Below are 14,875 nucleotides of genomic sequence, written 5' to 3'. Positions count from 1 at the left end.
CAATGGACTAAATGACAGCGGCTGGAGAGAGACTAAGAGTGGAGGAACCCAGATGTAGCGGGGACATAAAGCAATATCGGTCTGCTCTACTGTACTACACACACAGATACAGATACACACAAAAGTGCATAAAAAGACAAATGCATTTACGCAAACATGCCCCCGGTACAGAAGAATGGGGAGTGTGACAGTGATGCACGTACACACAACAACACACACACAGCGATGGAGCTGGAGATCAACGAAAAGGCAAACGAATGCTGTGACAGATGGCAGCATCAAAAAGAGAGGAAGAAAAAAAGACAACACTCCCACACACGTCGAAAGACTGAGACTGAGTTACATCACACTGACCGAATCACAAACACACACACATCTGTGATCGCCTCAGGGAGTATGAAGTATAGGCTAAAACATTTTCTGACATTAATCACACCTTCTGAAAAATATCCACTTCTCCCAGCTATTGGCAGGTATCTGGAAATCTGTTATCTCATTTTTATGAACACATACACACACACGCACACAGATGAAAACTCTCAGAGTGGAGTTGGATGATGAAAACAAGTTTTGGAAGTAAACAGGAAGGCTCTGGAGACTGAGAGAAGGGGGCAGCTGTGGAAGTGCGCTTTGATTTCACACTATGTGTGTGTGTGTGCGTCTGAACAATTTTTGGTTGTTTGAGTTGGTTTGCATGTGAGTGTGTGTGCGTGAGGGCATCCTGTGTGTGAGGAGGAACCTATTTGTTTTATCGAGTACAGTTTTGAGAGCTTATTTTGTATGTGTTTATATATTTGCGGGGCTTCCGCAGCATCCGTGTGTACAACAGGGACTCACCCCCTGCCAGCATTCTAATTCACTCCCCATTCTGCCTTACCCGCAGGTAAAACAACAAGCTGTGGGAAAAAGAAAAAAAAAAAAAAAAAGCCAGTCCCGGTGTACCAGCCCAATAACACCTCCAGGCTACGGAGTCTTAATAAACCCCAGCATTGTGTCAACAAACAATAAAACTCCATGGTAACGTAACTTTGTTAAAAGTTACTGTGGTTGACCTGATTTCACCTCGCTGAAGTCAGCAGCATTGTGCAGTGAGCACAAACTAGATGCAAATGTACCTTACCGTTCAAGGTGTCTTTTGCACATTTGGGAAGAGTTTCAGGTAAACGTGACATTTTGACAAACAAGCTGCTGCAAGCATAAACTGTGCATTTTTTTTATATGGTCTAATTTTGTATGTTAGAGCTTTTGATTTATTGCTGTTTACTTGCTATTGTTTATTTAAGAACGAGGGTGACTTATGTGTGGCGTCCATCGTTAACATCTCAGAAAGTCTGCATCTGTTGCTCTTGCTGTGTACTTGCGTGTGAATGGGAGGCAAAAATTGTACTTTGTAGACCACCATTCAAACTCATGCATTCTCCCCGAGAGTATTTATTTCTAACCCTGTGGACAGAATTGTGAATAATATTAAGGTTATCATCCAACATATAAACAGAGCCATCATTAGTAATGAAAAGTAAGTTGTCTGATTTTCTATAGCTGACAAACGTCAAAAATAGAAAGAAACATGGCTTGATTTTTAGCAACTGTCGGTTCCATGTTTCAGTTCGCAAGAAGCTGACTTTTAAAATGAAAAGTGAGTGAGCCAAAGCTCTCATAATGGAATATACAGAATGGGGTAGGATTAACTGATAGACATATTCAACTGAAAAAAATCTGAAGGCATCTACTGTAAAATGCATATGATGAGACAAGCAGATGAAAGAAGAGACTAATGGAAAGTCCAGGTCGACAGAGTGAATGAGTCGGAAGGGAACAGAAAATGAATAGACAACCAAAAAAGGGGGGTGCATTTTATTTGGTTCTTCTTTCCTCACTTGCATCTCTTTCTTGCATCTTAGCTCCTCCCAAAAGGGATGATGCACCCAGCGAGGAAACACAAGTGTCTTTAGGGGACATTTCTTTACCAGACGATGTCGTCCCTTTGACTGCTGTGCTGATTGTATCTGATTTGACAGGACAGTAAAGGAGCATCCAAACAGTGATAGCATTGTATTATTTGTAATATTTTGAGAAAAATGCTTGTAAAAACAAATAGCCCTACCATTATTGACATTATTGATGTTAATTTATAACATAGTTATTGGGCATGTAGAATCTGAATTGTGAAATTATCTTGAAAGCTTTTAGCTGTGTTTTTCTTCTGTCTAGTCAAAAATACTTTAATATAAAAGGGGTGCTGCCAGTAAAAGAAAAAAAACAACAACATTTGTGTAGGATTCCCTCGTGTGACGCGTTTAAGCGGTACAAACATTCTGAAAGATTTCAAAGGGAGAGGGATTTCCGGGTCACGGGGAAGCAAGGGTAGGAAGACGCATGAATTAGAAGAATGAAAAGCGCCAGAGAGTGAATGAATGTAGAATAGAAAGAGATAGAGGGAGACTGAGCGAGAGAGACAGGGGGAGAAAGGGAGTAGATAATACAAAAAAAGCCAGGAGGACTGCAGGAATCCTGAGAGGATCTGTCAGCTCTCGTTGGCTTTGATTTTAATGGAAGCCAGCGCTCTCCTACCTCTAACCCATTTGGCCCTAATTCCAGCGCTGCTTTCCAAACTTTTTAAACTTTAATGGCCCCTTCTTAAGTGCCAGCTGCTGACAACATTGATTTGGCTTTAAGCCTTGCTGTCCCGCACGCCTTTATTTTCTCCTGCAAAATCGACAGAAACATCTATTTTCTGCCATCCTCCTCCACCTCCCACTCATCCGATCCTCCTTCTATCCCCCCTTCATCCGCTCCCCTCCGCTCATTTGATGGTGTCAGCGGTCAGGGAAAGCTTGTATGAGTAAAGATGAAAAGGAATGCTATTTGGATAAGGTGGGCTTTTTAGGGAAGTATGTAACTATTTTTCAACATTTTTAAATAAGCTGACACAGAGAAGTGAACCTTTGCAGACTGTGGGTGAAACAAAATGACAAAACAGGCACAGGTGCAGAGGCTGCCCAATGCACAACACCAAGAGAGAGAAAGGTGTCAGGGGACCAAACTGTGTTATGCTAAGCGTTCATTGCTGAGTTGTTGCATGCACTTGCAAAGATCACATCCAAACAAAACAGCATCCCATCATATCTTTTTATCTTATTTCTTATTGAAGGGCACCGACAGATTCAAAACAGCTGGTTGTTAATTTTAAACTTTTAATGTTTTTTCTGTGATTGTTGCCATCAAAAATACTTGATTTTGCAGCATATTTGCTCAAATATTTGATGTCACTTATTACAAGTGATCTTTTTGTGGTCAAATTGTAGGAATTAACGGAAATTGCAAGAGAAGGAAAAAAAATAAACTTGCCATTTTTTTTAACAACTTCCTTTGATACTAAGAACGTTGCACATTAGAAATATTTTACTTATTTTTTTTAAATTTTTTTCTAACTTAGAAAACAACAGAACAGGGACTGTAATATAGGGCAGAGAATACAAAGGCTACATTTGCTGTCAAAATAAAATCTTTAAATGCTTTTTGTAAATCATTAATTCAACACAAACTGCATGCACAAATGCAGTCTCTACAATTCAAAGTGTGGATAAAACAAATTGTGCATATTCCTCCTTCCCATGATAACACTACATTTCCTACAGAGCCCATCGCTTCCTCTTTTTCTGCTTGTGCCCTTTTCTTTTTTCTTTTCTTTTTTTATAGTTAAATAGCACAGAGTTTGTTGTGCTGGTGCTGTTTGTAAATGAGAAGTTATTTTTGTTATTTAAGTGAGTTGTGTTTGAAAAGGCTACACCGTAATACTTTCAGCAGGGCTTGTGTTGACATTATTTGTGGAATAATGGATGGAATTGTGCAAAATTGTAAGGTCCCCCAGATGCTGCGAAGATTGCTTGAATTTGTGCTAATTATTGTGATCGCAAGATTTTCTGAAGGGACTGATTTATATCAGAGAAGTTGCTACTTTAAAATAAAATGACAAGATGAAAAATGGAGTGCACAGTTTGTTTGAAAACACAAACACCTTTCAGTAGATAAATAACCAAAGTGACATGTGGTGTGAAAAGTGACAAACATGCAACTTATACAGGTCAAAAAAATTCTGCACGGTGGATTAATTTTCCCATATATTTAACCAATAGTTTGTTAGCCAGGGGCATGCTGAGCTGCATGTGTGGAAAAAGGATATATGAAGTGCCAAAGTTATTTGTACTGAATTAATGTTACATAAGCAGTGAAAGGGTACCAAAATGATATAGATAATGAAAATGTCACAGAGTATTATAATAACTTTGACAAATTGCTGTGGACTTGAAAGTGTCTCCTACGTACCAGTCAAATGTGTCTTTTTAAACTCAAGGGTAACACATGTCCTCATAATGGACCCTTTTAAAAATACACTGCCTGATGAGGAGACATTACGTCATTGGGCACTAGTGTTATAAAATGTCTCATGTATTTTTAAATAAGCTGGTTTGGCACGCAGAGAAGTGAACCTTTGCAGACTGTGGGTGAAACAAAATGACAAAACAGGCACAGGTGCAGAGGCTGCCCAATGCACAACACCAAGAGAGAGAAAGGTGTCAGGGGACCAAACTGTGTTATGCTAAGCGTTCATTGCTGAGTTGTTGCATGCACTTGCAAAGATCACATCCAAACAAAACAGCATCCCATCATATCTTTTTCTCTTATTTCTTATTGAAGGGCACCGACAGATTCAAAACAGCTGGTTGTTAATTTTAAACTTTTAATGTTTTTTCTGTGATTGTTGCCATCAAAAATACTTGATTTTGCAGCATATTTGCTCAAATATTTGATGTCACTTATTACAAGTGATCTTTTTGTGGTCAAATTGTAGGAATTAACGGAAATTGCAAGAGAAGGAAAAAAATAAACTTGCCATTTTTTTAACAACTTCCTTTGATACTAAGAACGTTGCACATTCGAAATATTTTACTTATTTTTTTTTATTTTTTTCTAACATGTCTAATGTATAGCATGATCTTTAGAGAAAAGCCAACACAAAGCTACATATAGACAGAAAAACACATAGTTGCAACATATTACATCTGGTGGTAGAAAGTGCTCTTCCGCCTGTATGTCAGTCTGTATTTCTTGAACTCATGTATGTGCCTTTCGATTTTCTTCTCTTCATGCCAGTTTTTCTATACCTGCATGACTGACTGTGTCTGCCTTCCTGTCTCCATATCTTTAAGGCTGTCCCCTGAGAACTTTTAGCTTGGCAAATGGCTGAATTGTATATTTTACAGACTTAGGGCAGCAATTATCAGGATAATGATCTGCACCAACAAGGTAAAATTGCATGCATAGTCATAATACGCAAATTTAGCAAGTTTGGCCTGAATATTTGTTTTTTTTCCCTCCAGTATTTTAGCGTTCAGCTGCATATCCATGAGTAGGTGCATGAATAAGAGTGGTTACAGTGTAAAAATCAGGGGACACAAGTTGTTTTGACAGGAATTAATGAAAAAAAAATAATTACACAAATTGTGATTGCCCATGGTTGCATGACACTATCTGTTAGGTTTCCTCTGTTCACCTAATTCCTGATACTTTGCCCCTCCCTCCTCATTGAGGGGTTGTTTCCACCTGCTCAACTTTCAGGATCCAAATTTTGTTTTGTTTGATTTGATTGTGTATAGTTTATCCTTTGTGCATGCCACTTGCAGCTTTAGGTCAGAACAAACAATATGCTTTGCTTATTTAGAGTTAATAAATGACTTGCTTAATTAATTTGTCACTGAGTGGGGCTTCCTTCTTTGTTACAGCCTGAACAAGTCAGGCGTAAAATGTGTGTTTATCCAGAGAGAAGTGGAGGAAAGTTGTTAAGAGGGCGTTGATCTCCGGAGAAATATGTTAATGTCGTTCGGTCAGATATGATTATGAGAAAGGTGGAAAGCAAATTAATTTGCAATGCACACTGACACAAGGTGTCAACTATCTAATGACAAACTTATGGTGACTTATTAAAGGGGCAGCTTATGTGGTGTCAGTGTTGTACTGTATGTGATAAAGCGTAATAGATTTTCGGGTTGAACTTGATGATTTTTAAGAAGACAAAATTATAATTAATGAAAATCAAATTGGCACTGATAACAGTCTGGATTCTGAAGACTTTAGTATTCTTAATCTAAACCATATTAAGTGGCAACAAAATGTATTATTTCTAATAATGTGGGTGGCTTGGTGTTGATTGGTGGTGCAGCTTTCTCTGGACTGAGCTCTCACTTGTAGGTTGTTGTTAAGTGGACATTTTCACATCAAGTCTTGCGTTTGATTATATTTCAATTACTTTTAAAATGTGTCAACAGCATATTCACCATGCCTTTCTTTGTGCCAAGTTCTCTTATCAATAGGTCATCTGTTGAAGATAGATTCGATTTCGGGGAAATGTACACTGTTTTACTACTTTGCATTGACTTTGTTGTCATGTGGGGGAAAGGTTGTTAATCTCTTTTGTTAAATTTAAATAATGACTTAACAATTAATACAGTGTGTAAATGTATGCATTTTCAAAGTTTAAAGGTGAACTTCCTCACCTCAGATAAAACATAATTTCAACTCATCTCACAGACCACTCATAACTATGCCAGGCAATTCTGGTCATTAAGCATCAATTTGAAGTGAACACACAGGGATACACAAATGCCCCTTGAGTTTGCGCAACTGGACTTAGCAGGAAAAAAAAAAGAAGTGATGCTCGAGAGTGCTCTGTTTGGATCCCAGAAGATATGTTATGGTGTACTGGAGTACCTTAAGGAGAATACAAAGTGAGAAAAAGAAAGGATTCCCCCTATTTTTAACGCCACAGTAATTAGTCTGGGGTGCATCATATCTTCTGCCCTCAACTCTTTCTCTAAAAAGAGATTATATTCTAATGGCAATATCCTTTTCAAGTGTGACCTTGCACGTTTCTATATTTGGTTAATTTGAGCCTTTCTGAACACAATTACACATGCTGATAAGGCTTTGGTGGCATTTAAAAAGCTGTACCTTCGTGACCAGAAGGTTTCTTCCTGTACATCTGGCTGACGAAGGCTGTAGTAAAAGGCTGACGAGGTTGAGAAGCCGTGCAACACAAACCCTTCATTTTCTAGAGCCTTTTATGGTATCAAGCCCTGCTAAAGGCCCACACCACCACCCTTGTTACCCTCTGCTTCATGCTAATATTCACCATCAATGGAGAGACATCTATTTATGCAGGGATGACACAGAGAGAAAGACAGAAACAGAGAGCGATAATGGATGAACAAAGACCAGAAAGAGACAAAAGAACACATGAGAGAGAGAGAGAGAGAGAGAGAGAGAGAGAGAGAGAGAGAGAGAGAGAGAGAGAGAGAGAGAGAAGTGGGGGTGACAGAAAAGGAGGTAAAAATTATAATTCCCCTCCCTTTCCTTGTGAAGTGACAGCCACAGTGATGTATAACCCTGGCAGTGGAAAGTTAATTAGATAGGCTGGGTTACTGAGAGATGAAGGACTGAGAGGCTGAAAGGGAGAATGGAGAGGACGGAGGAGGATGAGAAGATGATATAGAAAAGAAAGTTACACACCAAAAAAAAAAGGTGAAAGAAGAAGAGAAAGGGGGAGTGGGAAAGTGAGGAGAGAAACAGGTGAGTGAGAAAAGAGGTAACAATTCAATGAGAGAGACAATATGAGATGTGGTAAGGAGTGGAAGTTTAAATATGAGGTAAAGGGCATTGTTAAAATTATCTTTTTACAAATTACAATTAATTCAGCTGTAAAATTATACATATCTTTATGATGGACACAAAAGCCACAATGTAAGATAAGTGTCATGGGTACAGTCAAAAACATACGATACATCATTACAAAAGTCTCAGTAAGTTACTCTCTGGCAATACTTGTTCTCGTGATTACATGTCTCAATCAGGAAAGTGCATTACATAGAACAAAAGAACTAAAGCTGGCATTGGGATTTCAGTACTTCTGGACTCTCATTAGCTTCCTAGAACTCCCAATAATTGTTCTATGGATGTTAAAGAACCTCAGCACCCAACCCAACCTAAACCCCTCCCCACACACCCCACCCCAAAACTACAAAACCCACACAACCCAACACCCTTCAAACCCACCCCACAGATGGTAGAAGTTGCACACAGGTTTAATTAGATCAACTAATCGCTTCCCTGAATCTTTTCAACAGAGTTGGATAGTGAAAATTAAGCATGTGTCATAGAGCCACAATAACCACATTAATGGGAAACAGTCCAGGTAGAAATAAACCAGATTCATCCTGTATGTGTTTCCTGCAGTGACGAGTTTTCTAGGTAATTGGATATCTAATAGTTTTGTAACAAAATAATATATGCAAAGTAACACAGATACCTATACAATTGTTCATTAAAAAAAACATAGCTACTACTTTCATACTTCAATAAACAGTTCAAATTTATCACAATAAAAAAAGACAGATTTGGGAAAATATCTACGTAATCAGTCAATGCCCGATCTATAATTAGTGTTGTAATAATTGTTCAGACACATACAGATTACAATGTTCCTAAAATTGATGTTTATGTTCATCAAGGCTCATAATTTACTTCTATTATGCCATTTTCAATATAACTGTCAGATAATGCTAAAAAAAAACTTCTCTATGCCTTCTACACATCCTCCACAGCCATTTGTAAAGTCCGCCCTCCATTGTGTTTTCAGAACTCTCCTTTTTTTTTAATTTTTTTTATTTTTTAGTTTGTTACCATATTCTAGAGCTGTCCCACGAGTTTGGTGACCTTTGTGTGCTTTCTATTATCTAGTCATACGAATGAAGTAGTGTACTTGTCATTAGCAAGAAAATAGGAGGGAGGAGGCGGGGGTAGAAAAGAAGAGCAGGAGGAGGAAAGTGAAGAAAGAAGAGAGAAGATTGTGATTGAAGAGAGGAAATGAGAAACAGAGAGGAGCATCCAACTTTTACTGTTGTTTTCTGAGACCTCTGTTAGCTGTTTGTGTGTGTGTGTGTGTGTGTGTGTGTGTGTGTGTGTGTGTGTGTGTGTGTGTGTGTGTGTGTGTGTGTGTGTGTGTGTGTGTGTGTGTGTGTGTGGGGGGGGTGCTTATTGGGCTGTGTATGAGAATGTGAGAGTGTGTGTATTTGTGATCGAAGACAGTTTGTGTGTGTGACTGACAATGACAGTGAGTGCAACGAGAAGGGGTCATTCTTCTGTTAATTACTAAGTTAATGACACACTATGCTCCAGCGGACATGCAATATGGCAGGCTGACACACACACACACACACACACACACACACACACACACACACACACACACACACACACACACACACACACACACACACACACACACACACACACACACACACACACACACACACACACACACACACAGGGATAATGGCTAAGTCTGCTTCGGTGCTCATGCAACTTGGCAGGCTGCTATGCAAAGAGCTTGACAGTGAGATAGCAAGCTAACAATGACACACACACAAACAAACACACGCACACACAACAGCAACAACTGACAGGGAACCTCATCAAACCAGCTTTAATGAAGTCACTTCTCCCAAATAGAAGAGGAGAAGAAAGAAGTGATGAGAGGAGGAGGGGAGAAAAGGAGGACAAGGTCGCCGGGATTGATGACGCTCATTAGCCTAATAAGGTACTTTAATGAAGCGGGCCCAACACTGTAGAGTGCCACAGAGTCTGAGGACCAGACACACGAACACAAACACCCCACTGGTTTCACTAGTTTGTGTTGTCCTTTGTATTTACACATGAACATAGCTATTTTCGTCAGCTCACTTCTATCTATTTCTGTCACACATACCCAGAGTGTCACATATAAGCAAACACTCAAAAATAGCAATAAATGTAAACAGACACTCACCTCTCCTTCTGAGGACTGCAAGAGGAGGTCTTTCCTACAGGATGCTGTGAAATCTCCCACTCCAGCATTGACCTCCACCCCTCTGGGGGCCTCCAGGGTCAGGGTCCGAGTCGGGGACTCCAGCCTGAGAAGCAGAAACAACACTAGAGTCATGCTGTAGGCCATGGGAACAGTGCAAGAACACATGTACCGGCTTGCAGTCTGAACAGGGAGAAGGTAGTTATTATTATAGTGTTACAGAATTGATAATGCGTCTACTGTAAACGACTCCTCCAACCGATACAACCCTAAAAGTTGTTTGTTGCCTCAAATACGACTCAAATATGACTCAAGGGCAAGTTGGCAAGTGATATTAAAGAGCGCTTTCAGCAACGCAGACAGAATTACAATTCATGACGTGGGAGTGTAACTAATTAAACAGCACACTCACAACAAAAATCAAATTTAGAAAAAACAGCTTCACGATAAGGGCACTTTTCCAGACACGCTTTGCCCAATAACACTTTAGAAGGTTGGTTTTCCAGTCCCTGGGAGGCTGAGGTGATAAAGCATTCAAGCCAAAGGTTAAGTGAACTCATGACGTGTATCCGGGCTGTGGCCAAAACATTGTGACAAACAAGCATCAGTGCTTGGCCAAAGGCACTTAGGCTGGGAGCGATTGTACCGTGCTTCCTCTGTTAATGTCCTTCACTCGACAAGAGTCCTCGGGATGGAGAAAGTGTACAGACTTTTACAAAGTACTTTGACGGGGAATAATTCCACCTTTCAGGATTTCAATTTGAAGAGCTAAACATTAGCCGATAGAAAAAGGCTCCCTCATTAATCGGGTGCAACCAAACATGGAAACCCACTGCAGTTTCCTTGTTTGGTTGCACCGAGTAATGAACATTTCGAAGGTACTTCTGATTAAACAGCTTCTTTTCTGTCATCAATTCTTTTTTTTCTGGGTGTTTTTGCCAGTAGGCGTTTTGTTTATTCTTCAGCAAAAATGGTTTAACTTGAGAAGTAATATAGTTGAATGTTGCTTCTTAAAATGCATCTTCATAGACTAAAAACAAACATCAACTAATTGAGTTAATTCAGTTAATTTGAAATGCAGATATACATTTGATTTTAGACATTTCCTTCATTAAGAGAGAATAAACTAAAGTAGAGAAGATCGCTAACATTAGGATAATGTCACTTGATTTAAGAAAATGCTTGAACAGGCTAGATAGCATCAGAATTAAGTCATTTCACCTCAATTTGCTATAAAATGGGATGAGTCCGATTCAGACTAAATGACTTACGGTGTGGTGCGTCCTTTATGGGGTGCAATGGAAAGCTGCATTAGATGAAAATGTCTTTGTTTCACAATGTTCCCTTTGTTGCTTTTATTCTATGAGTCTTTTCACTAGTCTCCACAATTAACTCATAGTGTGGAAAACAAATCCACAACATTTTCTGTTTATACTTTTTTTATGTAACAATTTTAAAACGTTAAAAAGTGAAACCAGTTCTTCGGTCATAACTCTGTGTTCGCTGTTTCTTAGGGCTGGTATTTATTCTGGGTCGAAGGTAAAGGTATTGGAGGCGCAGAGTCGTCAGGCGGATTAAAAGTGATGGAAGTTTTGCTGCTGTGCAGTGCTGAGCATCCAAGTGATATAATAAGTGTTGGAAGCAGACACTTCACATTGGGTCTGACTTATTGATCTGTAAAAAACAGAGTGTATGCTGCTGCAGTCAGAGGTTAAGAAAAGGAGAAAGAAACAGAGAGACGGGCAGACAAGCAAACAGATCGACAGATAGATGGATGGTGATATTAAATACGAGACAGTTTTGCATGTGCAAAATAGAGAGAGATATAAACATAAAGAGAGAGATCGGAGAACGAGAGCTTGCTGGCCTAGTCAACAGCAGTGATGTGAGGATCTTCGGCTGGTTTGACAGCTGAGGCAATTACAGCTGCACGCTGGAGCCAGCTCTGATGGACAAGCACACACATACATACTGACTATCACTCTATGTCTTTCTCCCCTCTCTCTTCTTCTCAGCATCACACTCCCTGTTTGCTTTCACCTCTGTTTTGACTTGCTTGTCTGTTTCCACCTATTATTCTGTTTGGTATGGTTTCTCCTCATTTTCAATCGCCGATTTAGAGACGTAGGATATCTTCACATTGACAAGTGGAAAACTCATCTCTCGTCAAGTATTCAGTTGCACATTTAGACTACCGCAAGCTTTTTAAGATTTTATTTCGGCATGAAGTGGGATAGGGCTTTCAACACAAAAGACAAAATGTAATGCATGCAGCATGAGAGAAATAGAGGAGTGACTGAGTGGAAAGTGCTTTTACTTGTATGATAAAGCGTTAAATTTTTGAACAAGAACAAATCAATTTTGTCACTGCCAGTAGCTGGCAACAGAAAACCCACTGTTCAATGCATTATTTGGAGTAGGACCAGGATGGATGGGTTTCATAATAAAATTGCCATGAACATCGATTAACAGTTGAAATATTGGGTTTGAGGTTCTGTACACGTTTCAACTTGATTAACCTTGGATAATTTATGTAATAAAGAGTAGTCTAGAGGCCAGTTATTCCTTAAATGATGTTCTTAATTATAAGTGTGACTTGTGCTTGTGTACTTGAGCTATCAGCATTCACCCTGATTTACTTCTTGTTAGGTTTTAAGTTTAAGGGAAACAATGATTCAAATCTTTGATTAAATATGGATGGCCATTAAGGTTTTTTTTTTTCCAGGCATTATGTCTCGGTGCTTTTTCCCTCTCTTACTTCTGAACTCACCAACAAAGTCATGTTACAGGTGAGGCAGTATTAGGATGTCCAACATTTTGGTGCAGACTGAAACAGCATATATTGCCATGGTATTTGGTTGAGACATTCATGATCCCCAGAGCATGAATTGCAATGACTGGCGATCCCTTCAAGCATCAGCATACAATTTACAGTTTTGATGTTGAGTGAAATATCTTTACAACTACTGGAGAGATTGCCATCAAATTTGGTATAGACGTTCATGATCCTATCAGGGTGAACTGTAATAACTTTGGGCAATCCCTTGGCTTTTACTATAGCGCCATCATCTGGTAAAAATCTGTTATATATCTCTGTTACACTGGACCCGCTTGCTGGTTATAACATGAACATAATCCTTGAGTCATGATGTCTTCTTCCATCAGGTGTGTCTGCTTTGGTCCGATTGGGTGGAGACCATGTGGCAACAAATTGCGACGTCACCCATTGGTTTGTGAACTGTTAAGAATCCTCAAATTCTGATTTTGTCTGTCGCTAGTTTACTATTTTGGACCCAGAAATAACCATATTTGGAAAGCACGGGCGAGCAAGCCGCGGCTCAGGCTCGATCTGATTGGGAACCCAAAGATATTAAACATGGCTGTTAAATCTATCAGTACTTTTCACTTTGTTGGATTAAAATGCATCATTGCTATAGACAGAAATGTAGAAAAAAACACGAGGTCTCATTAGTGGTTTGAATGTACACCACATGAGTGTACAGTATATGCCCTGAGCAGAGAATTCCTGGGCCAGTCAGACCTTTACTGCATTTCACTCACCTGCTTACATATCCAACATTTTCTGTCAATCTCAGCTGTGACCGTGTATTAAAGGCATATACATTATATATATTTTTAAAACTCCAGTAGATGCTGACATTTTTACTTGTGTCTAATCAAAAATGTGAATTGAAGAATAAAAACCTCTATAAGAATGGCAGTTAACACTGAGGTGTTTACATATGCTCAAAAAGTTCCAAACTGCAACTCTACCAGATACACACATTTTAGTCATAGCAGTGAAAGCAGATAGGGCCTGATCCCGACCTCCAGGGTGGAGAAGGTTAATTTAGATATGTTTGAATAAATGTCCCACCATCTTTCAATTCCACAGACACATATTCTACGCCTGAAGCCCACAGTCTGTCTAAGTCAGCAAGACACCAATACAAACAAATATATATGCACACACACACACACACACACACACACACACACACACACACACACACACACACACACACACACACACACACACACACACACACACACACACACACACACACACACACACACACACACACATAAAGTTTCTGGTCAGGTCCCTCTTGTGTTTTTTCATGGTGCAGATAGCAGGAGCCCACAGCTCAGGTGTTATCTTTGCAATTCATTATTATTAGAGAAAACAGTCTGTCCTCCCTCTCTGCTTCCATTTCTTACATTATTCCTCCCCTTTTCTCTCTCTCATGCCAACACACCCCTGGCCCTCTCCTCTCTCTCATAGATCCGCTTTGACCTTCAGTCGAGACGGGGCCATTTTATACAGCGTCCATATTTGTCCAACCTGACAAGATAAGCAGGACAGAAATACATCAACGTGAAATGTTTTAAAAAAAAATCTGTATTCCTTTCTGGGGAAAAATAAAGAGAGAAAGTGGGTGGGGGTCTTAGATATCATAAAAAGGGAGAAAAATAAGAGAACAATTTAAGTACATTGAAAAAAATATATATATATATTTCTGATTTCTGATTGGAAATATCAGTTTTATATAACATTCGTCTCTTCCATTACATACTACTTGGAAACAACATTGTAAATTTTGTTTGTCCAGCAAACTAAACTAGGTGGGCCTACTATGTTTTACGTTGGACTTGAATCTGTTTTTAGAATCAGGCATGGTTTTTATGTGACAGTGTGTATTTGCTACTTATTGATAAATTACTTTTTATGTACACATTTATTTTTTAAAATGTACAAGCGTGCCACAACCTTTCAGACCAGGGTGGTACCCTGAATCAACATGTTTGCTGCTCACCACCTTTTTTTTTTTTTTATAAGTGCACAGAAGAAATATTTATTTTATTCTGACAACTCATACTTCTTCAGTACAAAAAAAGGAAAAACACAAAACGTACCTTCAATTGTGCCTGAAGGTTGACTCGATGGAATATCCCTCGAGATCATAGATCTTAACT

The 14,875-nt window shown here is 39.2% G+C and overlaps 1 protein-coding gene across 1 annotated transcript in view; it reads right to left on the bottom strand.

The window, feature by feature from the left end:
- Window positions 1-14,875, bottom strand: part of LOC138629999 (zeta-sarcoglycan-like) — a 328,227-nt gene that overhangs the window by 10,899 nt on the left and 302,453 nt on the right. Inside the window, exon 7 of the mRNA XM_069714077.1 lies at window positions 9,881-10,004. Coding sequence (XP_069570178.1) covers window positions 9,881-10,004 — 124 coding nt within the window. The remainder of the gene's footprint in view (window positions 1-9,880; window positions 10,005-14,875) is intronic.

This window comes from Brachyistius frenatus, unplaced genomic scaffold (genome assembly GCF_029030835.1).
Source record: "Brachyistius frenatus isolate BFR_SWC_R1_liver_20210118 unplaced genomic scaffold, ASM2903083v1 Contig_125, whole genome shotgun sequence".
Lineage (NCBI taxonomy): Eukaryota > Metazoa > Chordata > Actinopteri > Embiotocidae > Brachyistius > Brachyistius frenatus.
This window is presented reverse-complemented; position numbering and strand designations above follow the sequence as displayed.